This window comes from Salvelinus sp. IW2-2015, linkage group LG11, assembly GCF_002910315.2.
Source record: "Salvelinus sp. IW2-2015 linkage group LG11, ASM291031v2, whole genome shotgun sequence".
NCBI classification, from domain to species: domain Eukaryota; kingdom Metazoa; phylum Chordata; class Actinopteri; order Salmoniformes; family Salmonidae; genus Salvelinus; species Salvelinus sp. IW2-2015.
In genome coordinates this window covers 27,331,591-27,358,620 of record NC_036851.1, presented here as the reverse complement: position 1 = coordinate 27,358,620, position 27,030 = coordinate 27,331,591, and the positions used below count along the sequence as shown (strand labels likewise).

At 45.0% G+C, this 27,030-nt stretch overlaps 1 protein-coding gene across 2 annotated transcripts in view; it reads right to left on the bottom strand.

Annotated features, from left to right (window-relative positions):
* LOC111970101 (FYVE, RhoGEF and PH domain-containing protein 5) overlaps positions 1 to 27,030 on the bottom strand; it is a 50,168-nt gene that overhangs the window by 10,563 nt on the left and 12,575 nt on the right. For both annotated transcript variants that reach the window (XM_023996610.2, XM_023996611.2), the window contains exons 3-12: positions 20,710 to 20,869; positions 20,534 to 20,592; positions 18,668 to 18,698; positions 17,425 to 17,576; positions 16,881 to 17,037; positions 4,270 to 4,357; positions 4,005 to 4,055; positions 3,324 to 3,382; positions 3,048 to 3,119; positions 2,679 to 2,747 (exon numbers count right to left, since the gene is read on the bottom strand). In XM_023996610.2, coding sequence (XP_023852378.1) covers positions 2,679 to 2,747; positions 3,048 to 3,119; positions 3,324 to 3,382; positions 4,005 to 4,055; positions 4,270 to 4,357; positions 16,881 to 17,037; positions 17,425 to 17,576; positions 18,668 to 18,698; positions 20,534 to 20,592; positions 20,710 to 20,869 — 898 coding nt within the window. The remainder of the gene's footprint in view (positions 1 to 2,678; positions 2,748 to 3,047; positions 3,120 to 3,323; positions 3,383 to 4,004; positions 4,056 to 4,269; positions 4,358 to 16,880; positions 17,038 to 17,424; positions 17,577 to 18,667; positions 18,699 to 20,533; positions 20,593 to 20,709; positions 20,870 to 27,030) is intronic.

Here is a 27,030-nt window from a genome sequence, read left to right as displayed (position 1 = left end):
ACCACAAAACACAGGTGGAAAAGGCTACCTAAGTATGGTTCTCAAATCAGAGACAACGATAGACAGCTTGCCTCTGATTGAGAACCACAACCGCCAAACACACAGAAATAGAAACATTGAACACAAAAACATAGAATGCCCACCCCAACTCACGCCCTGACAAACCAAAAATAGAGACATTAAAAAGGATCTCTAGAGTCAGGGCGTGACAGTACCCCCCCCAAAGTGTGCGGACTCCGGCCGCAAAAACCGTAAAACCTTATAGAGAGGGTCTGGTGGGCATCTATCCGCTGTGTGGGCTCTGGTGCCGGGACATCGCCGACCGACCCGGACTGGGACCCTCACAGCGGGCCCCGGACAGGAGGGCGACTCTGGCAGCTCCGGACGGAGGCGACTCTGGCAGCTCCGGACAGGGAGGGCGACTCTTGGCAGCTCCGGACAGGGGGGACTCTGGCAGCTCCGGACAGGAGGGAGACTTCTTGGCAGCTCCGGACAGGAGGGAGACTCTGGCAGCTCCGCGGACAAGGGGGAGACTCTGGCAGCTCCGGACAGGAGGGAGACTCTGGCAGCTCCGGACAGAGAGGGAGACTCTGGCAGCTCCGGACAGGAGGGAGACTTCTGGCAGCTCCGGACAGAGGGAGACTCTGCAGCTCCGGAGAGAGATCGTCGCTGGAGGCTCCAGACTTGTGATCGTCTCTGGAGGTCCGGACTAGAGATTGTCGTGGAGGCTCCGGACTGAAGGACGTCACTGGAGTGGAGAGACACACATGAGGCTTCGTCCATGGTTCACTGTAGGTTCTTGCCATGGATCATCACTTGGAGGCTTTCTGCCATGGATCATCACTGGAGGCTTACTTGCCATTTGGATCATCACTGGAGGCTTCGTGCCATGGATCATCACTGGAGGCTTCGTGCCATGGATCCTCACTGAGGCTTCTTGCCCATGGATCCTCACTGCAGGCTTCTTTGCCATGGATCCTCACTGGAGGCTTGTGTGCCATGGATCATCACTGGAGGCTTCGTGCCATGGATCATCACTGGAGGCTTCGTGCCATTGGATCATCACTGGAGGCTTCGTGCCATGGATCATCACTGGAAGCTTCTTGCCATGGATATCACTGGAGGCTTCTTTGCCTTGGATCATCACTGGAGGCTTTCTTGCCATGGATCATCACTAGGCGGCAGGCCTGGCTCTGGGAGTAGGCACAGGACTCACCAGGCTGGGGAGACATGCAGGAGGCCTCTTCCTTGGCCGGGCACCGGACACACTGGCCGTGGAGGCGCACTGGAGGTCTCGAGCGCAGAGCTAGCACAACTCGTCCTGGCTGGACCTTCGGCGCCACTCGTCCGAGCGAGCAACAGCAGCCGCGGGATTGGCAGGAAAGTCCGCGGGAGCTGGAACAGGCTGCACAGGGCGTTGCTGGCGAATCGGGGACACCGTGCGTAGGGCTGGCGCAGGATAACCGGGGCGAGGAGACGCACTGGAGGTCTGGAGAGCAGGCCGCACACTCCGTCCTGGCTCGATGCCACTCTAAGCCCCGGCCGATGCGAGGAGCTGGGATTATAGCCGCACCGGGCTAAAAACACGTACTGGAGACACCGTGCGCTACCACCGCATAACACGGTGCCTGACCAGTACGACGCTCGCACAGTAAGACGGCTGAGTTGGCTCAGGTCTCCTACCTGACTCCGCCAATGCTCCTCGTTGTCCCCCCCCAAAAAAAGATTCTGGGCTGCCTCTCGTGCACGTTTCCTCGAGCCAACTCTTCGTAGCGTCGCCGCTCCGCTTTAGCTGCCTCCAGCTCCTCTTTAGGACGGCGATACTCTCCCGGCTGTGCCCAGGGTCCCTTGCTGTCTAAGATTTCCTCCCAGTGTCCAGGAGTCCATTCGACCGCTTGGTCCTTTGTGGTGGGTAGTTCTGTAACGGTCATCGTTGCATGAAGAAGTGGACCAAGCCCAGCATGGTAAGTGTTCATTGTAATTTAATAAATAACCTGAACACTGAAACAACAAAACAACAACAAGAGAGTGAACGAAACGAAACAGTTCTGTCTGGTGCAACAACACAAAAACAGAAAACAACTCCCCACAAAACACAGGTGGAAAGGCTACTGTGTGTGTGTGTGTGTATTAAACAGAGAGAAGCAGGTCTAGTGTGTATGTTGGTGTATTAAACAGAGAGAAGCAGGTCTAGTGTGTGTGTGGGTGTATTAAACAGAGAGAAGCAGGTCTAGTGTGTGTGTGGGTGTATTAAACAGAGAGAAGCAGGTCTAGTGTGTGTGTTGGTGTATTAAACAGAGAGAAGCAGGTCCAGTGTGTGTGTGGGTGTATGAGGAGCATTCCTGACCTTCCCCGTTCAGTCAGTAAAGAGCAGCTCAGGAAGCTGCCATTCAGAAACATCCTGCCAGGAAACCCTGCTCTCAATAGCAGGGTCTGGGTCTGGGAGGGCCATAGATATAGAGCAAACAGAACAGATCTGCTGCTTATCCTTTTCAGATTACATTTACATTGCAACAAGATGGTGCATAGTTGTGTAGTCATAATGACAAGCGCGGTGACCATGTTCAAATTTGAGAAAATTGTTATTTTAGATTTTTGGCCTAAAAGCTCTGTCCGTTATCTACAGGTTTGTGACAGTGAGTCCCTTACCCTCCCTCCAAACAGGAAGTGACATTTACCAGAAACAGGTGGCGTGGCTGTCGGCACTTCCTGCTGACCTTCATCAGAGTGCCCTCCTTCACAAACACCTGAGTACAAAACACACACACAGGATCAGATATATAGTAGATGAAATGGCAATTAAGGACAGTGTGCCACATATGAGAAGCAAGAGGGTTGGAGAGAGGGCTTTAAAGAGCGTGTGTGTCCGCTCTTCTCCACCCAGACACAGAGAGAGGGCCAGGGGATTCCCAGCTGACTGGTTATATAAAGGGTGACACGGGCGGGATGGAGAGGTAGAGGTTGAAGGGGGGAGAGGGTGTACCATTGCCCGGGGCCCTGGGCAGAAACAATGGTGTTATCAGGCAGGCAGACAGGACGGAGCTTACCCTGCCAGGCTGGAGCAGATCCCTCTGGCCTCCAACACTGTACTCTATGTTGACAAGACGTAGCAGGTTCTCCTGAGAAAGTGAGAAAGAGAGAGGAGGGAGAGACATGCCATGTTGAGCAATAACTACCAAATAACAACACTGCATGTGTGCACTCTCTCTCTCTCTTACAAGCACTCTCACACACACACGCACACGCACAACAAACACACACACACAACAAACACACAAAGGCAGGCACACACTATGTTGAAAGACACTCATCTTGAAACTCACCCCATGTTTCAAACTGTCATTGGCTTGATCTGCAATGTCTGATACTACCACCAGAGCAGCTGAGAGAGGAGACAGTGACAAGACGGAAACAAAGAGTTGTCGTTAACGCAAAATGAAAAACATCAGACACACAGAGAACCAGAGAGGGACATGTTCACCAGAGACTATTCTCATCTATCATGAGGTGTTCATTCCAGCCTTGTCCCCCATACACACACAGAGAGATAACATCCCCGACAATTTTCCTCCTCTCTCTGATAAATGAATCTCTCTCTCACTCACTCACTCACTCACTCACTCACTCACTCACTCACTCACTCACTCACTCACTCACTCACTCACTCACTCACTCACTCACTCACTCACTCACACACACACTTACCATCTGGGCTGGAAGTGGCTTTCCTAGTGGCCAGAGATAGCACAGTGGCTAACCCACTCATGAATTACACATACAGCACACAGAGACAAGAGAGCCAAAATGGTTACCTAGTGATTTACCCACACACACACAAACACACAGAAAAACAGACAAAATGGCTCCCTAGTAAGGTAAGAATGCCAAATAAATCCCTTGTAAACACATAGAAACAGAACTGATATGGCCCTCTTGTGAATAACACAACGCAGAATAAATAGGTACTATACATGGCTAGGGCTTACAGCAGAGCCCCACTGTACCTTGTGTGTCTTCGTATTCTTTGGAGTCTGGGGAGAGGTTGTTGAGGTAATCTGGAGCAGGAGGAAAACAGACTCAGACAAAGTGAAAGACACATGACCATTAATAAAACCGCGGTACAATCAGACATAATGAGATCATTTTCATCTGAAGAATGTCTGATGTATAAATGTGTACGTTATGACACACACACCCACCCACACCTACCCACACCCACCCACACCCACACACCCACACCCACACACACACACACACGCAAACACTTACCGGTGAGGAACATGCGGTATTGAGCCACCCGTACGATGACCTGCAGAAGCTGGTGTTTGAGAGAGACATTGTCCCCTGCTGGACTCTGCTGCTGGGACAGACAGACACACACATATCATCCCGAAATGTCTTAAGAGAAACATTGACCAAATTAGCTTTTGCACTGACAGACGAAGTAGAGTAGAGACAGAGAAAAGAAAGAGAGAAAAAGAGATGGTGGGACGAGATATTTCAGCAGAATCCCAAGTCACGTATGTGGCGAGCCAGGACCAATAACTCAACAGAGTGCTGGTCAGCATTCACATTCCCCTGCAGAAACATCCCCATACACTTGTACTCTTACACACACAAACAAGCATGTACACACACACACAAACTCACACACAAACACATGCACACACTATTTCATACTACCCACACAAACAGAATGGATCACAAATCAAGTCCTGGCAGAGAAATATGTTGATTTGATAAGGGAGAGCTAGCCAGCAGCAATGCAACCAAACACACACACACACGAGTGGCGAGCGATTAACCAAATGTCAGTTATTTTTCATTTTTTACACAACTAATTGACTGACGTCGGTTCAACTATTTGAATTCCATTTTGGACGTTTTTTGCTGTGAGCTCAATGCGCAGTTTCTCTAGAGAGAAATCAGATCAAGCTCGAACTGTGCAAAGTAGTACAGACTTGTTTTGCACAGAAAACATGGAAATGAACTACCATGGCCATAAAACACTGTGCATCTACAGTACTTGTCCAGTCGTTGTGGGACAGACATGGAGAGAAGAGACAGAATAAAGCACGATGGAGAGGGATACAGAGCAGTTGCTTCGTGAGGTATCTCTACCTGAAAATTCATGACCTAAGTGATTGATAGTTGGTATTCAGCAGTCATAAAGTATGCCTTATTTACTTTGAAGAACTCCTAAAATAGTGATTTTGTCAGACATCTTAGCGCTAGGGGTCAGAATTCTTTTTTTTTTTTTTTAATAACGTACCCAACGTAAACTGACATTTTCTCTGGCCCAGATCGTAGAATATGCATATMATTTACAGATTAGGATAGAAAACACTCCAAAGTTTCCAAAATTGTCAAAATATTGTCTGTGAGAAAAATAATACTTATTCTGCAAGCGAAATCCTGAGAAAAAGTAACCCGGAAGTGATATATATATTTTTTTAAATCTTTGTTTCCTGGCCTGTCTAACCTCCATTTAAAGGGGTATCAACCAGATTCTTTTTCCAATGGCTTCCTCATGCTGTGACCAGGCTTTAGACATAGTTTCAGGCTTTTATTTGGAAAAATGAGCGAGATGTTTCAAAAGAGGTCAGGTGTCCTCTGAATATTTCCTGCGCGCGCGGGAGGAGCTCATCATTTTCCTTTTCTCTCTTAATGAATAGGTTATGCTCCGATTGAAATATTATCGATTATGTTTGTTAAAGACAACCTGAGGTTTGATTATAAAAAACATTTTAAATGTTTCTACGACCATTTCGGATTCTTTTTGGGATTTGTCGAACGGAACACGGCTTTTGTTTTCTCAAAATAATGCGCAACCCAAATGGCGTTTTTTTGTGATAAAAGTAATATTTATCGAACAAAAAGAACATTTGTTGTGTAACTGGGAGTCTCGTGAGTGGAAACACCTGGAGATTATCAAAGGTAAGCGATTCATTTGATTGCTTTTCTTACTTTCGTGACCAAGCTAACCAAGCTAATATAAGGCTAAGCTGTTATAGCATTGAAAGCTACACTCACAAAAGCTTGGATTTCTTTCGCTGTAAAATATTTATTCCAAATCTGACACCATAGGTGGATTAACAACAAGCTAAACTGTGTTTTGGTATATTTCACTTGTGATCGCATGATTATAAATATTTTTAGGAATAATTTTGAATTTGGCGCCCTGCAATTCAGCGGTTGTTTAGGAAAGTGAACCGAGGGGTTGGGTTAAATGCGGAAGACATATTTGTGTTGAATGCATTCAGTTGTACAACTGACTAGATATCCCCCTTTCCCTTTCCCACACACACACAGTTGTAGCACACTGTACAGTAACACCAACCATATCAACTTTATCTGTTTCAATTCACACAGGAGCTTCATCATGGTGACTGTACATGATACTTGGTTCTCTCCAGACCTGACTGCCCTTAACCAACACAAAAACATCCTATGGCGTTCTGCATTAGCATCGAACAGCCCCCGTGATATGCAACTTTTCAGGGAAGCTAGAAACCAATATACACAGGCAGTTAGAAAAGCCAAGGCTAGCTTTTTCAAGCAGAAATTTGCTTCCTGCAACACAAACTCAAAAAAGTTCTGGGACACTGTAAAGTCCATGGAGAATAAGAACACCTCCTCCCAGCTGCCCACTGTACTGAGGACAGGAAACACTGTCACCACCGATAAATCCACTATAATTGAGAATTTCAATAAGCATTTTTCTACGGCTGGCCATGCTTTCCACCTGGCTACCCCTACCCCGGTCAACAGCACTGCACCCCCCACAGCAACTCGCCCAAGCCTTCCCCATTTCTCCTTCTCCCAAATCAGTCAGCTGATGTTCTGAAAGAGCTGCAAAATTTGGACCCCTACAAATCAGCCGGGCTTGACAATCTGGACCCTTTCTTTCTAAAATTATCTGCCGAAATTGTTGCAACCTCTATTACTAGCCTGTTCAACCTCTCTTTCGTGTCATCTGAGATTCCCATAGATTGGAAAGCAGCTGCAGTCATCCCCCTCTTCAAAGGGGGGGACACTCTTGACCCAAACTGCTACAGACATATATCTATCCTACCCTGCCTTTCTAAGGTCTTCGAAAGCCAAGTCAATAAACAGATTACCGACCATTTAGAATCCCACCATACCTTCTCCGCTATGCAATCTGGTTTCAGAACTGGTCATGGGTGCACCTCAGCCACGCTCAAGGTCCTAAACGATATCCTAACCGCCATCGATAAGAAACAATACTGTGCAGCCGTATTCATTGACCTGGCCAAGGCTTTCGACTCTGTCAATCACCACATCCTCATCGGCAGACTCGATAGTCTTGGTTTCTCAAATGATTGCCTCGCCTGGTTCACCAACTACTTCTCTGTTCAGTGTGTCAAATCGGAGGGCCTGTTGTCCGGGCCTCTGGCAGTCTCTATGGGGGTGCCACAGGGTTCAATTCTTGGACCGACTCTCTTCTCTGTATACATCAATGATGTCGCTCTTGCTGCTGGTGAGTCTCTGATCCACCTCTACGCAGACGACACCATTCTGTATACTTCTGGCCGTTCTTTGGACACTGTGTTAACAACCCTCCAGACGAGCTTCAATGCCATACAACTCTCCTTCCGTGGCCTCCAATTGCTCTTAAATACAAGTAAAACTAAATGCATGCTTTTCAACCGATCGCTGCCTGCACCTGCCCGCCCGTCCAACATCACTACTCTGGACGGTTCTGACTTAGAATATGAGGACAACTACAAATACCTAGGTGTCTGGTTAGACTGTGAACTCTCCTTCCAGACTCACATCAAACATCTCCAATCCAAAGTTAAATCTAGAATTGGCTTCCTATTTCGCAACAAAGCATCCTTCACTCATGCTGCCGAACATACCCTTGTAAAACTGACCATCCTACCGATCCTCGACTTCGGCGATGTCATTTACAAAATAGCCTCCAATACCCTACTCAACAAATTGGAAGCAGTCTATCACAGTGCCATCCGTTTTGTCACCAAAGCCCCATATACTACCCACCACTGCGACCTGTACGCTCTCGTTGGCTGGCCCTTGCTTCATACTCGTCGCCAAACCCACTGGCTCCAGGTCATCTACAAGACCCTGCTAGGTAAAGTCCCCCCTTATCTCAGCTCGCTGGTCACCATAGCAGCACCCACCTGTAGCATGCGCTCCAGCAGGTATATCTCTCTGGTCACCCCCAAAACCAATTCTTCTTTTGGCCGCCTCTCCTTCCAGTTCTCTGCTGCCAATGACTGGAATGAACTACAAAAATCTCTGAAACTGGAAACACTTATCTCCCTCACTAGCTTTAAGCACCAGCTGTCAGAGCAGATCACAGATTACTGCACCTGTACATAGCCCATCTATAATTTAGCCCAAACAACTACCTCTCCCCCTACTGTATTAATTTATTTTGCTTCTTTGCACCCCATTATTTCTATCTTTACTTTGCACATTCTTCCACTGCAAATCTACCATTCCAGTGTTTTACTTGCTATATTGTATTTACTTCGCCACCATGGCGTTTTTTTTTGCCTTTACCTCCCTTATCTCACCTCATTTGCTCACATTGTATATAGACTTATTTTTCTACTGTATTATTGACTGTATGTTTGTTTTACTCCATGTGTAACTCTGTGTTGTTGTACGTGCCTAACTGCTTTGCTTTATCTTGGCCAGGTCGCAATTGTAAATGAGAACTTGTTCTCAACTTGCCTACCTGGTTAAATAAAGGTGAAATAAATAAATAAATACACACAGGAGCTTCATCATGGTGACTGTACATGATACACACAGGAGCTTCATCATGGTGACTGTACATGATACACACAGGAGCTTCATCATGNATACACACAGGAGCTTCATCATGGTGACTGTACATGATACACACAGGAGCTTCATCATGGTGACTGTACATGATACACACAGGAGCTTCATCATGGTGACTGTACATGATACACACAGGAGCTTCTGATGGGAGATCCGTTAGAGGGAATGGGCAGAGAGAGGGGGAGGAGGGCTGTTTCTCCCATCCCAGATTCATTCAACACTCATCCTCTATAAGGCTGGAGAATCAACTTCTGAAGGTGGCATAAGCATCAATAGGACTCTTATTCTACACAATTAACAGCCTGAAGATCAATACACTCCTATACCCAGAATGCACCATGCTCCATGGTAGCTACAGTATGGATGTCAATGAAGACACTACAAATACACTACAATCGACTCCTTATAATGTACTGCAAGGGAATGCCGTCAATGCATGCAATATAAACTGGAGCATGCAGATATCCAGAGAAGTTTGCACTTATCCAATATGCACGGTAGCTCACACGCTCATGGATAGCTCATGGTTGCTTACGATCTGAAGGATTTTGACAGAGACCCGACCCCTTCAATACTTCCCCTTTGCTGTGGTTTCTACAATCCTACAGGCCTACAGACCAACACCTCAACCATTCAAAGCCTGGCAATTACAATACATGTTGATGTGGTTAATAAAACAGACTCCTTTCGGTCGGTCTGCTTTGTGAATGAATGTAGTTATCTTGCTCAATGGATCTTGCTTAATGTATGTATGAAGAGCTTTACTTTGTCCATACTAAAAGCCAAATAAAGCAAATGAGATAGGAACTGTGTTCATTGACATTCAGACATTTCCAACATGTTACTGATGAGGCAACACTTCATCTAATCTTATAGGATGATGACTTGAAGAAAACGTTTTTCTTCATCAAAAGGAAAAACAGAATAAGATCTTATACATGTAATACATTTGATTTCCAAATATGCCTGTGTACAGTATTAACATTATCTGTCCACTTCTTGATCTTGTGACTTGTGGCTGAAACTCAAACGAGCTGCCTGTGAGAACGAGAAGCTGATTTAAAACTCAAACCCAGCTGGATATACAGTAGTTAGATCACCAGGGCAGTCTGTTCTCATGCCTTGCTCCTGTACTGACCCTCAGACTAAACCTGCCAGCATCACATGGACTAAACTCTAGAATGGAAAGAGACCTGAGATTTCATTAACCCAGAGTGATCTCTACAGAGACAGAGTGGAGATGTTTGATACTGAGAACTCTCCTGGAAACCTCTGTCCTCCTCTCAGAGCTCACTGAGAAGGATCAGGGAGATTACAGGTGTATAATCAATATTATAAACTGGGTGGTTTGAGCCCTGAATGCTGATTGGCTGACAGCCGTGGGACATCAGACTATATACCACGGGTTTGAAAAAACATATTTTTTTACTGCTCTAATTCCGTTGGTAAACAGTTTATAATAGCAATAAGGCAACTCGGGGGTTTGTGGTATATGGCCAATATACCACAGCTAAGGGCTGGGTCCAAGAACTGCCCTTAGCCGTGGTATATTGGACATATACCACACCCCCTCGCGCCTAATTGCTTAAATAGAGAATACAGAGACATCACTCTTTATGTTAAAGGTAAGACACCTGATTCTGATCTAGCCTTTTCATTTATTTGTATGTATATTTAATTTCATTTTAAATAATCAATTTTACACCAAATCCATTAGAAAGTCAAGACATCATGATTACGAAACACTTCTGCAAAGGATGTCAATTGTCACTAAAATACAGAGTCTTTATCTGACTCCCTGACCAGAGCCATTATCATACATCTCTGTCCCAGATCTGGCAGTAGCATAGAGTGTAGCCTACTAGACCAAACACAATGTCTTCATAAACACTCATGACAACGATTATCATTTGAAAGGCATTAAAATATTTTGCCTGTTGTAACAGTGCCTCTATAAGTGCTTCTGCCGTGGAAAAAAAATAATTGATCATCTCCTCTCACATTATAGACCATACAACCACCATATCTACCAACACCCAACCAATAACAACCACTACCCAACCAACAACAACCACTACCCAACCAACAACAACCACTACCCAACCAACAACAACCACTACCCAACCAAAAACAACCACTACCTAACCAACAACCACTACCCAACCAACAACAATCACCACCCAACCAACAACAACCACTACCCAACCAAAAACAACCACTACCTAACCAACAACCACTACCCACAAGACAACAATCACCAACCAAACACCATCACCAACTAACCACACACCAACAACACAACACTACCAACCAACAACAACCACTACCCAACCAAAAAACAACCACTACCCAACAAAACAACCACTACCCAACCAACAACACACCAAATCCACCATATTTAAACAAAACCCAACCAACAACAACCTAACCACCAACAACAACCATTACCCCAACCAAAAACCACCCAACCAACAACCCCTACCAACCAAACAACGAATACCACACCACCAAGCCAAGCAACCCAGGGACTGCAGTTGAAAATTAAGCCACGGCTGGCTAATAACGGTCACTTTTTACTGAAACGTTGATTAATCGTGCATGTCCCTGTAAAAATAAAATAAATCACTCAACCACCAACCCACACCACGACCAACACCACACCACCACCCCAACACAACCACCACCAACACCCATACCCAACCAACAACAACCACCCAACAACAACACGACCCCAACGCAAAACCAGACAACACCAACGCACACAACACCAAACCAACAAACAACCCCAACAACAACCATACCGCCAGACCACACCACCAACAACAAACATACCAAACACCACAACAGCCACACCAACACACCACACCAACCACCAACAACATACCAACCAACACAACCAACCCAACAACAACCACCAACCAGACAACACACAACCACAACAACCACCTAACCACAACAACCACACTCCACCACACAACACACCACACCAACAAAACCACACCAACAACAACAACAACCGCCCACCAACAACAACAACCGCGCCAACCAACAACAACAACCTGCCCAACCAACAACAACCACCCAACAACAACCATCACCAACCAACAACAACAACCCAACAACAACCACCACCCAACCAACAACACCATCACCCAACCAACAACACCATCACCCAACCAACAACACCTACCCAACTCCACATCAATCACCACCGAATCCAACAACCACTATCCAACCAACAACAAGCAAACTCCAACCGAACCACACAACAACACCCACCAAAACACCACCACGCAACAACAACTCATCCCAATCCAAACAACAACCCAACACCCAACCAACCAACACCAGCCAACAACAACTCACCTACCAACAACACCAACAACACAACACAAACCACCCAACCAAACCACACCAACACACACACAACGCCACCAGACAACACAACCAACAACAACCACCAACCCAACCAACAACAAACAACCGCCAACCAACAACAATCACCACACCACAACACCATACCAGCAACAAAAACAACCACTACCAACAACAACAACCATACACCCAACCAACAACCACACCCACAACCAACAACACTACCTCACCACAACCACAATACCCCACCAGCAACAACCACTACCCAACCAAAACAACCCTACCTAACCAACAACCACCTCCCAACCAACAACAATACCAAACCAACAACAAACCGCACTAGACCCAACAAAACAACACTACCCCACCAAGCACAACATACCCAACAAAAACAACCACTACCCAACCAACAACAACACTACCCAAACCAACAACCACCAAACTCAACCATATTTTAAAACCCAACACAACAACCACTAACGCAACGCAACGAACAGGACTCGCGTTACCCCCCAAAACCACCAACCAACAACAGACCTCTACCCAACCAACAACAATCACCACCCACCCAACCACAAACAACAACCAGGGACTGCAGTTGAAAATAGCCGGCTGGCTAAAACCGTCACTTTTACTGAAACGTTGATTAATGTGCACTGTCCCTGTAAAATAAATAAACTCAACTCAACCACCCAACCAACAACAAACCACCGAACCAACACCACTACCCAACCAACAAACAACCACCCAACCAACAACCACCACCCCAACAACACAACCACTACCCAACCAACAACAACCACCCAACCAACAACAACAACCGCCCACCAACAACAACAACCGCCAACAACAACCATCACCCAACCAACAACCATCACCCAACCAACAACAACACCCCAACCAACAACCACCACCCAACCAACAACAACCATCACCCAACCAACACAACCACTACCCAACCAACAACAACCACCCAACAACAACCACCACCCAACCAACAACAACCACCTAACCAACAACAACCATCACCCAACCAACAACAACCACCCAACCAACAACCACCACCCAACCAACAACACACAAACCGCACCAACCACACAACAACCGCCAACCAACAACACCAACCGCCCAACCAACAACAACCACCCAACCAACCTCACCAACCAACAACAACACCCAACCAACAACCCACCACAACCAACAACAACCATCACCCAACCAACAACAACACACCCACAACAACAACCACCAACCAACATCAATCACCACCGAACCCAACAAACCACTACCCAACCACAACAACCACTACCAACCAACAACAACCAACACCCAACCAACAACCACCCAGCCAACAACAACAACTACCCAACCAACAACAACCAACACCAACCAACAACCACCCAGCCAACAACAACCACTAACCAACAACAACCAACAACCACACAACAACCACGCACAACCAACACCCACCCAACCAACAACAACACCGCCCAACCAACAACAACAACCAGCCAACAACAACCACCAACCAACAACAACCGCCTAATCAAAAAAAAAAAAAACACAACAACCACTACCCAACCAACATCAATCCCACCGAACCAACAACCACTACCCAACCAACAACAACCACTACCCAACCAACAACAACCACTACCCAACCAACAACAAGCAACACCCAACCAACAACAACCACTACCCAAGGCAACAACAACCACTACCCAACAAACAACAATCACCACCCACCCACCCAACCAACAACCACCCAACCAACAACAACCACTACCCAACCAAAACAACCACTACCAACCAACAACCACCATATCAACCAACACCTAACCAACAACAACACTAACCAACCAACCAACACACTACCCAACCAACCAACCACTACCCACCCAACAACAACCACCAACCAACCACCAACCACCATATCAACCAACACCCAACCAACAACAACCACTAACCAACCAACAACAACCACTACCCAACAACAACAACCACTACCCAAACAACAACAACCACCAACCAACACAACCAACACACAACCACCAACCAACAAGCATAGGTAAGTGCCAATCATAATTACATACTCATTATGAATAGCAACTCCATGAGAACATTTATATACAATTTCAGAAGGAACTATTTTACACACATACACATGGCTTGATATTTGCATGTACAGTAACATTTTAACAGAGACCAGACACCTCCTGTACTTCTCCTTTAGTATTGTGTCAGCGCTCATTGCGGGTCATTGTGGTCATAGCAGTCATTGTGGTTATAACAGTCATTGCGGTTATAGCAGTCACTGTGGTTATAGAGTCATGTGGGGTTATAGCAGTCATCGTGGTTATAGCAGTCATCGTGGTTATAGAGCAGTCATCGTGGTTATAGCAGTCATCGTGGTTATAGCAGTCATCGTGGTTATAGCAGTCACTGTGGTTATAGCAGTCACTGTGGTGATAGCAGTCATCGTGGTGTAGCAGTCATGTGTGATAGCAGTCATCGTGGTTATGCAGTCGCGTGTGGTTATAGCAGTCACTGTGGTTATAGCAGTCACTGTGGTTATAGCAGTCATTGTGGTTATAGCAGTTATTGTGGTTATAGCAGTCATTGTGGTTATAGCAGTCATCGTGGTTATAGCAGTTATTGTGGTTATAGCAGTCATTGTGGTTATAGCAGTCATTGTGGTTATAGCAGTCATCGTGGTTATAGCAGCCATTGTGGTTCTAGCAGTCATTGTGGTTATAGCAGTCATCGTGGTTATAGCAGTCATTGTGGTTCTAGCAGTCATTGTGGTTATAGCAGTCATCGTGGTTATAGGCAGTCATTGTGGTTCTAGCAGTCATTGTGGTTCTAGCAGTCATTGTGGTTATAGCAGTTATTATGGTTCTAGCAGTCATTGTGGTTCTAGCAGTCATCGTGGTTATAGCAGTCATTGTGGTTATAGCAGTCATCGTGGTTATAGCAGTTATTGTGGTTCTAGCAGTCATCGTGGTTCTAGCAGTCATTGTGGTTTAGCAGTCATTGTGGTTATAGCAGTTATTGTGGTTCTAGCAGTCATTTGGTTCTAGCAGTCATCGTGGTTCTAGCAGTCATTGTGGTTCTAGCAGTCATCGTGGTTATAGAGTTTTGTGGTTCTAGCCAGTCATTGTGGTTTAGCAGTCATTGTGGTTATAGCAGTCATTGTGGTTCTAGCAGTCATTGTGGTTCTAGCAGTCATTGTGGTTCTAGCAGTTATTATGGTTATGCAGTCATTGTGGTTCTAGCAGTCTCTTGTGGTTCTAGCAGTCCATTGTGGTTATAGCAGTCATTGTGGTTCTCAGCAGTCATCGTGGTTATAGCAGTTATTGTGGTTGTAAGCAGTCATTGTGGTTCTAGCAGTTCATGTGGTTCTACAGTCATCGTGGTTATGCAGTCATTGTGGTTATAGCAGTCATTGTGGTTATAGCAGTCATTGTGGTTATAGCAGTAATTGTGGTTATAGCAGTCATTGTGGTTCTAGCAGTCATCGTGGTTATAGCAGTCATTTGTGGTTATAGCAGTCATTGTGGTTCTAGCAGTTATTGTGGTTATAGCAGTCATTGTGGTTCTAGCAGTCATTGTTGGTTATAGCAGTCATCGTGGGTTCTAGCAGTTATTGTGGTCTAGCAGTCATTGTGGTTATAGGCAGTCATCGTGGTTCTAGCAGTTATTGTGGTTCTAGCAGTCATTGTGGTTATAGCAGTCATCGTGTTATAGCAAGTTATTGTGGTTCTAGCAGTCATTGTGGTTATAGCAGTCATCGTGGTTCTAGCAGTCATTGTGGTTATAGCAGTCATTGTGGTTACAGCAGTCATCGTGGTTATAGCAGTTATTGTGGTTCTAGCAGTCATTGTGGTTATAACATTGTTACTGAAGAAGAGGAGCAGAGCAGCTGGACCAGATGTCAAACAGTCTGATGATGTGAATTACAGTATGTTAATCAAACTGAAACTGAAACTGTCAATATCAGATAACTTTTAAGTTTATGCCTACATTTAGCATATTTAGTTGTTTTTTATAAGTGTATGTTTTTTGTTCTATGATATTGTATATCAGGTTTGATCTATCTTTAGTTTGGTACTTTTAGGTCTATTTCTGATATGTGTCCTTTTTAAAACCAAGTGAAGTGGGTTGATTTTCTCAAAGCATACAGCTAATATGTATTTTATTGTATTGAGTATAAATTAAACAAGTAAATGATGTAAACTGGGTTTGTGCTAAGTTCTAAGACACTGGGTTATTATCTGTCATTAGTCATTAGTTATTATCTGTCATGTGTATGGGTGCATACTGTATAGAATAAGAGCTGGAAATTAAACAGTAATCAACATACACCTGATTAAAAGTAAGAATGATATTCCACAGAAAAGTCCACTCTTCAGCAGAGACAGAAGGATGGCCTGCAGTTCCCTGCCACAGGATGTGTTTTAGGTGGCATAGCATGACATTCTCACACTCATCTAACATTGTGCACGGAAAGCTGAAACTGGCTAACAAATAGCTCACTGTGGGTTCAGAGCCTGCATACAGAGAGAAACCTAAGAGAAACCTCCCGTGTCTTCTCTGGTCTTATTCCAAAAACAGTCTGTTTGCTATGAACAGTCCTGACTTGACTTTAAACAGCCCTGCTGTCTGACCTCATACTGGCTGACGATGGCTGAGAAGGCGGGCGAGGTCCGGCAGCTTTCGTCCAGCAGGCTCATGCTGCGGTCGTAGTGACCAATGTAGGCCGTGAAGACCACAAACTCCAACTTCCTGGATAGGATGACATCCGCAATCCTCTGGCTCTCTTCCCTGAAGGAAGAGAAAGAATGGTATGAAGAAAAATGAAGGATTGCACACTAGACACTGTGCTCAGTATGCAGCAGACACATGGTCCATCTGATCTGATGAATGACCTCTGTGCTGCATTAATGTGTGTTCTGTCAGTCATGAGTACTGTGTGTGTCGGCTGTGTGTGTGTGTGTGTGTGTGTGTGTGTGTGTGTGTGTGTGTGTGTGTGTGTGTGTGTGTGTGTGTGTGTGTGTGTGTGTGTGTGTGTGTGTGTGTGTGTGTGTGTGTGTGTGTGTGTGTGTGTGTGTGTGTGTGTGTGTGTGTGTGTGGTGTGTGGTGTGGGTGTTGTTGTGTGTGTGGTGGTGTGTGTGTGTGTGTGTGTGTGGTGTAGAGTCTGCAGTGTCTCACCACTGTCGGATGCGGTTCTCTAACTCGGTGAGGATTCTGCGGTGCAGAGTGTAAACATCAGGCAGCTCGTTGAGGATCTCTCTCAGCCTCTCCTCCTCCAGCACAGGATCTCCCTCATCCCCTACTGCAGCCCCCACCGCCTCCCTGAAGTCCTGACACAGAGATGAACATGATTTGATTATATGGGTTATTAACATACTGTACATGACACACACTCATTTTATGAAGTCAATCAGTGCTGCCAGCCCTACGGCTGGAAGAGTCCTCCATTCACACAACAAAAATGTGAATCTCTGAGCATTATGTCGGTCTGTCTGTCTGTCGGTCATGATGTCTATTTTTAGACAGACTGCTAATGACTGCATGAGGCAGCCAGTTAGCTCCTATAATGTACAGAGCCAGAGCACTAGATTATCTCCATAAGCCATAAGATGTAGGCCTGCTATGGTACATGTATGTTTACTTGCCTACATATACAGAAGTATAGCGCAGTACCCTATCAATGACTGCAATAGGGGCATTGCCACATTTTGTGATGGAATTTTCATTACATCTTACGATTACGTCTCTGATCACAACAACAGGTTCTCTTCTTTTCACCCAGAAATAATACACACTAAAATTGCTGTGTCAATCCATTAACCATGATGAGCTGACCCACTTTTTGAAGCGCCTTACCAACCCCACCCTGGTTTCTCAGGAGAGGGGTGACAGACATTGTGATGTAATGCAGAGAGAAGTGCACCGAGATGAACTTTGACCCCAGAAGGGTTGCATTCCAAATCCCTTGCCTTCTTCTTGAAATGTGCAATGAACCACTTACCCTCCCCTAAAATAGGATAGTTGCTCTGCTGCTAAAAACTCTTCCACAGCTAGTGCAGACAGCACTGTTCTCCAGTCTGTAGGTAACCCTCCATTACATCATTCAAAGCCATCCCATTGATTCTATCTTGTCTGTGATTCACACGATTTGACTTTCCACAGACTAAAAAGTACTGTTTGCCATTTGAACTCATGGCTGCTAGTGTTCCGACTACTATACTGCTGTACCAAGTACCAAACATATCACTGTAGATTACCATCCTAACCCTTACTCCACATCTTCTGTATCTCTCTCCTACCCAGCTCATAGGGGCACTAAAAGACGACAGGTAGCTTTCTTGGAGCAGATTTTGCCCCATGAAAGTAAGGGGCAAAATCATCAATAAAAACATGTCAAGTTCAAAGACTTCTTGATACTTACCACCTGGAGAAGCTTGAGGGCTTTCACATGTCTGCAGAGAGAGAAATTGAGGCACTGTCAGGTTTCCATGTGCAGACAAATGTAAAAATGCATCAATTTCCAGGTTATTAAGGTGAAAGAACAAGGTGAAAGGGACACAACAATGTTACAGAGTTACAGTGATGCTGATCATTAGTGTTCTATGTCAGTGGTTCCCAAACTTTTTATAGTCCCGTACCCCTTCAAACATTCAACCTCCAGCTGTGTACCCCCTCTAGCACCAGGGTCAGCGCACTGTCAAATGTTGTTTTCTGCCATCATTGTAAGCCTGCCACACACACACACACTATACGATACATTTATTAAACATAAGAATGAGTGTAAGTTTTTGTCACATCCCGGCTCGTGAGAAGTGACAAAGAGATCTTATAGGACCAGGGCACAAATAATAATATATTAATAATCAATAATTTTGCTCTTTATTTAACCATCTTACATATAAAACCTTATTTGTTCATCAAAAATTGTGAATAACTCACCACAGGTTAATGAGAAGGGGGTGCTAGAAAGGATGCACATAACTCTGCAATGTTGGGTTGTATTGGAGAGAGTCTCAGTCTTAAATCATTTTCCACACACAGTCTGTGCCTGTATTTAGTTTTCATGCTAGTGAGTGCCGAGAATCCACTCTCACATAGGTACGTGGTTGCAAAGGGCATCAGTGTCTTAACAGCGTGATTTGCCAAGGCAGGAATCTCTGAGCGCAGCCCAATCCGGAAATCTGGCAGTGACTTCAGATTAAATAACATTTTCACAGTTCCGCTTGTTGCAATTTCGATGAGGCTCTCTTGTTCAGATATCGGTAAGTGGACTGGAGGCAGGGCATGAAAGGGATAACGAATCCAGTTGTTTGGGTCACCCTTTCGGGAAAGTACCAGCGTAATTGCGCACCCAACTCACTCAGGTCCTTCGCTATATCACATTTGACATTGTCTGAGTTCATTTGCACACAAAAAAATCATACAATGATGGAAAGACCTGTGTGTTGTCCTTGTTAATGCAGACAGAGAAGAGCTCCAAATTCTTAATCATAGCCTCAATTTTGTCCCGCACATTGAATATAGTTTCAGAGAGTCCCTGTAATCCTAGATTCAGATCATTCAGGTGAGAAAAAACATCACCCAGATAGGCCAGTCGTGTGAGAAACTCGTCATCATGCAAGCGGTCAGATAAGTGAAAATGATGGTCAGTAAAGACAACTTTAAGCTCGTCTCTCAATTTAAAAAAATGTGTCAATACTTTGCCAATGGTAACCAGCATTGTAAAAGCGTTACATGGTCGCTGCCCATATCATCGCATAGTGCAGAAAATACATGAGAGTTCAGGGGCCTTGCTTTAACAAAGTTAACCATTTTCACTGTAGTGTCCAAAACGTCTTTCAAGCTGTCAGGCATTCCCTTGGCAGCAAGAGCCTCTCAGTGGATGCTGCAGTGTACCCATGTGGCGTCGGGAGCAACTGCTGGCACGCGCATTACCATTCCACTATGTCCCCCTATCATGGCTTTTGCGCCATCAGTACAGATTTCAACATGAGCAGCAGCTTCCCGCGAGAGAGTAACGGTTAATGTGATTATTTGACTAGGCTACCTATATTTGACATTGCATTGTTATTTCGCTGAACACTAGATGGTTGAATTTTATTCTTGGCAGTGAAACGAGGCTACTCAGGCAAGAAATAAAACTCAGCCAAATGTATAGCCCCGTTGGAAAATATAAATGGACTGTTTGAAAATGTGCAAAAAATGAGAATCACATTTTTATTTGGCGTACCCCCTACAGCATTGCGCGTACCCCAGCTTGGGAATACCTGTTCTATGTGATACTCACAATCTCTCAGTGTCCACCAGCTCTTTGGCAATGTAGAAGGCTCTGGATCGACCGTCGCTCTGTCAAGAACAACATTATCACTAACAAATCTCTGTTGAATAGCAAACATAATACAATAGCAATATCTTAACTTATTTTTTAACACTCAAGCGGTCTCAAAGGTTTTGAAGTCTCACCTGTCTGCCATATGTGTTATCTTCTCCTCCCTCCTCCTCCTCCTCCTCAGAGGTGCGTCCTTGGTCCTCCTCCTCAGCTGTCCCTCCCCTCGCCTCACCCGATGACCCACCAGGGGGACCAACAGCTAGGGAGCACACGGTGTAGGGTTCTGTATAGGCACTGAATGGACAGGACCGAATCAGAGTATCAGTATACTGTAGTTCACACTTCACACACACAGGTCAACAAACACACACAGGTCAACAAACACACACAGGTCAACAAACACACACAGGTCAACAAACATACACAGGTCAACAAACACACACATACGTATCAACATATGAGAGTTTATTTCCAAAACACATTTGTGTTTTTTCACTAGAAATGATTGATTATGGGTATCATCACGTGTGTGTAAAATATTACTCTTCTCAGATTTTTTATTAATAGATTTTAGATGTATATTGAAATGTGTTTTATTTGCAAAATGCTATACACTGAGTGTACAAAACATTATGAACACCTAATCTTTCCATGACATAGACTGACAAGGTGAATCCAGGTGAAAGCTATGATCCCTTATTGATGTCACTTGTTAAATCCACTTCAATCCGTGTAGCTGAAGGGGAGGAGACAGGTTAAAGAAGAGAAGGATTTTTAAGCCTTGAGACTATTGAGACATGGATTGTGTATGTGTGCCATTCAGAGGGTCAATGGCAAGACGGGTGATGGGTGATGGGTGATGGGTTCAAAGTGCCTTTGAACGGGGTATGGTAGTAGGTGCACCGGTTTCTGTGTTTCAAGAACTGCAACACTGCTGGATTTTTTCATGCTCAAATGTTTCCCATGTGGGGCCTCCAGAGTGGCGCAGTGGTCTAAGGCACTGCATTAAAACCTAGCAAATACTGTACATGTCTGTCATTAAACAACCCCATGCCATGATTAGATAATGTAAAAACACACCAATCTCTTTCATAAGTTCTTTAACAAAAAAAGCTAATTACCAACATTTCTGAAAATGGATATATAGCGTTTTGGAATGAATCTCTTCATATGTACAGTACATCAACAAACACACACAACACACAGTTGCATACACCATTAACATTTTGTTGGTAAACTGAAATCTGGCAGATGATGAGGAGAGAGAGACTGAGAGTGTGAGAGAGAGAGAGAGAGAGAGAGAGAGAAGAGAGAGAGAGGAGAGAGAGAGAGAGAGAGAGAAGCGAGAGAGAGGGAGCGAGAGGGAGAGACGCGAGAGGGAGAGAGCGAAGAGCGAGAGAGCGAGAGAGAGATAGAGGGAGCGAGAAGAGAGGAGAGAGAGAGAGCAAGAGAGAGGGAGCAAGAGAGAGGGAGCCAAGAGAGAGGGAGCAGAGAGAGGGAGCAAGAGAGAGAAGAGAGAGAGAGAGAGAGAGGAGCGAGAGAGATAGAGGGAGCGAGAGAGAAGAGAGAGAGAGAGAGAGAGAGAGAGATGAGAGAGAGAGGAGAGGAGAGAGGGAAGGAGAGAGGAGAGGGAGAGGGGAGACAGAGAGAGAAGAGAGAGGGAGCAAGAGAGAGGGAGCAAGAGAGAGGGAGCAGAGAGAGGGAGCAAGAGAGAGGGAGCAGAGAGAGGGAGCAGAGAAGAGGGACAAGAGAGAGAGAGGAAGAGAGAGGGACGAGAGAGAGGGAGCGAGAGAGAGGGAGCGAGGAGAGAGGGGAGCGAGAGAGAGAGAGGAGAGAGAGGAGAGAGAGAGAGAGAGAGAGAGAGGAGAGAGAAGAGAGAGAGAGAGAGAGAGAGAGAGATGAGAGAGATGAGAGAGGAGAGAAGAGAGAGATAGGCGAGCGAGGAGAGAGAGAGAGAGAAGAGGAGAGAGATAAGAGAGAGGGAGCGAGAGAGAGGGAGCGAGAGAGAGAAAGAGAGAGAGAGAAGAGAGAGAGAGAAGAGAGAGAGAGAGATAGAGAGAGAGGAGCGCGAGAGAGAGAGAGATAGAGAGAGGAGCGAGAGAGAGATAGAGAGAGGGAGAGAGAGAGAGAGAGATAGAGGGAGCGAGAGAGAGGGAGTGAGAGAGAGAGAGAGAGAGAGAGAGAGGAGATAGAGGGAGCGAGAGAGAGGGAGTGAGAGAGAGAGAGAGAGAGAGAAGAGAGAAGAGGGAGAGAGAGAAGAGAGAGAGAGAGAGAGAGAAGAAGAGAGAGAAGAGAGAGAGGAGAGAAGAGAGAGAAGAGAGAAGAGAGGATTAGAAGGGAGCGGAAGGAGGCAGAGGGAGACGAGAGAGAGAGAGAGAGAGAGAGGAGAGAGAGAGAGAGCAGAGAGAGAGAGAGAGAGAGAGAGAGAGAGAGAGAGAGAGAGGAGAGAGCAGAGAGAGATGGGAGCGAGACAGAGAGAGAGATAGAGAGAGGGAGCGAGAAGAGATAGAAGAGAGGGAGAGAGAGAGAGAGAGATGAAGGGAGCGAGACGAGAGGGAGTGAGAGGAGAGAGAGAGCGAGAGAGAGAGAGAGAGAGAGAGAGAGAGATGAGAGAGAGACGAGAGAGAGGAGTGAGAGAGAGAGAGAGAGAGCGAGAGAGAGGGGCAGTAGTGAACCCATCAAAGATATTGCTAAACCAAAGGACATTTACAGGGAGGAATTCATCGGATGGGCAGTGGATCAAATCCATAAAAGACAAAACTCTGATTGTTAGACAGATAAAAAATGATGAAACATAATAAAAAACATTCTTCAGATGAATATGAAGTCCGGAGACACAGTGAGACACAGCTTGTCTTCAGCTGGTGTCCATTTCCAAACCAACACAGAGAGATCTGGTAACGCGTCTTTATAGGAAATTAAGAGGAACATGTCAGATCAATGGAAAGGAGGATTAATCAACCCCAGAGTGATCTCTCATAGGCCATGGTGTCGCCAGTTGATGAATGGCTCATAAAACTCAAAGGCTCTTAGAGAAACGAATTAAAAACCATTTGTTCAGGAAGAGAACAATGACGGTGTTAGAGTAATGTTTCAAGATTCTATCTGCCCACTCCAACGCGCTGTATGTATGCCGTTTCAATCATTAATGTCTTTATCTACAGACCACAACATGAACTCTTATCTTCATACAGCTTTTTCATTGATATAAAGTCTATAAAGTTGTTTCAATACACTGAGTGCACTAAACATTAGGAACACCTGCTTTTTCCATGACATAGACTGGCAGGTGAATCAAGGTGAAAGCTATGATCCCTTATTGATGTCACCTGTTAAATCCACTTTAAAGAAGGATTTTTCAACATTGAGACAAATGAGACCTGGATAGTGCATGTGTGCCATTGCGAGGGTGAATGGGCAAGACAAAAGATTTAAGTGCCTTTTAACGGGTTATGGTAGTAAGTGCCAGGGCACCGGTTTTAGTGTGTCAAGAACTGCAACGCTACTGAGTTTTTCACACAACAGTTTCCTGTGTGCATCAAGAATGGTCCACCACCCAAAGAGTCAACATGGGCCAGCATCCCTGTGGAACTCCCTGTGCTCCTATGACTTGAGGCTGTTCTGATGGCAAAAGGGGGTGCAACTCAATGTTAGGAATGTGTTCCTACTGTTTTGTACACAGTTTATTTCAGTTTCCTCCACATAATTTGTCTCTTAGTTAGAGCAGTCCTACTCTCCTCTCTCCATAAAGCTTTATCTGTGAGATATATGACGCAGATGAATTGCACTCAACCGTCTGAGTTGACTTTATATGCCTCCATGTTAAAATACTGCTGTAATAATAGCAAAGCTACAGTATGTGGAGGACCATCAGAAGTATGGATAGCATGAATGTGAAATTATGACAATAGATAGACAATAGATTCAGCGTGGGGAGAGACCAATAAACCTTCTATAGTGCCTCCAGCGACACAGCCATACCCAGGCCATGGGATGGTACATGCTGACAGATGCACTTCTGCTGGGAGCCTGGGTGGATATGCTAATGATTGCGGCTCAGTGGGGAGTGTGCGCTAATGCTCTAATGACAACACATCTGTGAGTTAGCAGCGTGGCAGACCCTGGTGATTCTTATTGCTGTGACAGTGTGAATGATGTGCTTCACTGCATGCTCCAATGGGTTTAACACCACTGAAATGTACATTAGACAATTCTCAAAAAAAATTAACAACATGTATGGGGTTGCATTCTTTGCTTCTCACAGATAGGAAGTTACTACACTGAACAAAAATATACATGCAACATGTAAAGTTTTAGTCCCATCTTTTCTGAGCTGAAATAAAATAACCCAGAAATGTTCCATACACATAAATAGCCTATTTCTCTCAAATGGTGTGCACAAATTTGTATACATCCCTGTTAGTGAGCATTTCTCCTTTGCCAAGATAATCCATCCACCTGACAAGTGTGGCATATCCAGAAGCTGATTAAACAGAATGTTCATTACACAGGTTGCACCTCGTGCTGGGGACAATACAAGGCCACATAAAATGTGCAGTTTTGTCACACAACCCAATACCACAGATGTCTCAAGTTTTGAGGGAGCGTGCAATTGGCATGCTGACTGCAGGAATGTCCACCAGAACTGTTGCCAGATAATTTCATGTTCATTTCTCTACCATAAGCCGCCTCCAATGTCATTTTAGAGAATTTGTCACAACACAACTAATTGGCTCAAACTGATTAAAGAGGAAAGAAATTCCACAAATTAACTTTTAACAAGGCACACCGATTAATTGAAATGCATTCCAGGTGACTACCTCATGAAGCTGGTTGAGAGAATTCCAAGAGTGTGCAAAGCTGTCATCAAGGCAAAGGGTGGCTACTTTGAAGAATCTCAGGGTTTTTCGTGGTGTTTCAAGCCAGTGCACACTGGGCTGGACTGTCTTGTTATGCATGCTGCTAATTGGTTCCGGGCATGTAGGTGTGTCGGTTCCAGCAGAGTGTGGGGTACGGGCGAGTGGGGCTTAACGTGGTCTGGAACGTGTGTGTGAGGTTGAGAAAGAGTTGGTCAGTACGAGAATGGTTATGTACATGGTCTGTCATTAGAGGAACAATCCATGCACTCCTGTATTGAGTCTAGTATAAGGTTGTTAAAAAACTGAGCGCAATCTTTCATAAGTTTTTGCGTTTAGAGCCAAAAAGCTAATTATCTGCGGTCAGACATTTCTGAAAATGGATATATACACTTAGCGTTTTGGAATGAATTCTTCATATTGTAAGTACGGTCCGGCCTCTGTCTGTAGTTGTTGGGCGGAGGTTGGTCAAAGTGGTCCGTGGCTTGTTGTAGGTGTTGGGGCGGAGGTTGGTCACAGTGGTCAGGGGCTCTGTCTGTAGGTGTTGGTGGAGGTTGGTCAGCAGTGCTCAGGGGCTCTGTTTGTAGGCTAGGTGTTGGCTGGAGGAAGGCCTGGGTGTGGAACCTGTGAGGTCATTGTCAGGTTCATCCGTGGGAGGAATCGTACTGCCCTTTGAGCGCCCACTTCCCTGTTTATGCGAAATGCCGGACAAGAGAGGGGGTGGGGACTTACAGGCGTTACAGAGCATACATTAGTACTGTACCTCAACTGCGTGCACCAAGTTGAGATGTAACAGTAGGTGACCTAACACCTCCAGTAGCCTTGGGTGCCAGTTCTGCTTAAGCCAATATGTGGTTGAGTTGTTTGTGGTGTTTAATGCAGAAACAGTCAAGCACCGTGTTACACCTCTGTGATAGCATTAATAACAGCACTGAACATGATTTGACCCAGTCTTCTTATACATCTATTTTCACTATTTTAGCCACTGTAGAACTATTACTATCCAATAAACCAAATCCTTCAGTATATTTAAGGTCATTGAGCAGTGTCCACTCACCCTCCCACTATCAGCAGAAAGGAACAAATAGGCTCACAAAGAGCCTGGGGAAGCGGGTAAGAATAATTGTTTTTCTCCTTTTGTAATTTGCCACTGTAGATTTAGCCTTCGGCTGTCCTAAAACAGCATAGCACAAATGCTGCAGAGACTGGGATGCTATTGCCTTGAGTTGCCAGAGTGCGGAAGTTGTAACATGCTGAGATTAAGAAGTGGTTTTGTGGAAATGATTTGGAGGTTGAAAACTGAGAACTGACTTAATGATCTGATTTGGTCCATGGCACTAGCATTTAACTGGGAAGGTACTAATCTGCTATATACAGTACCAGTCAACAAGTTTGGATAAACCTACTCATTCAAGAGTTTTTCTTTATTTTTACTATTTTCTACAAATAATTTAAATATATAGAAATAAATGTATAAATAAATACATTATCTACCTATAAATAATAGTTTAGACATCCACACTGTGTAATAACACATGGAATTAAGTAGTAAAAAAAAACTGTTAAACAAATGTATAATATAAATATATTTGAAATTCT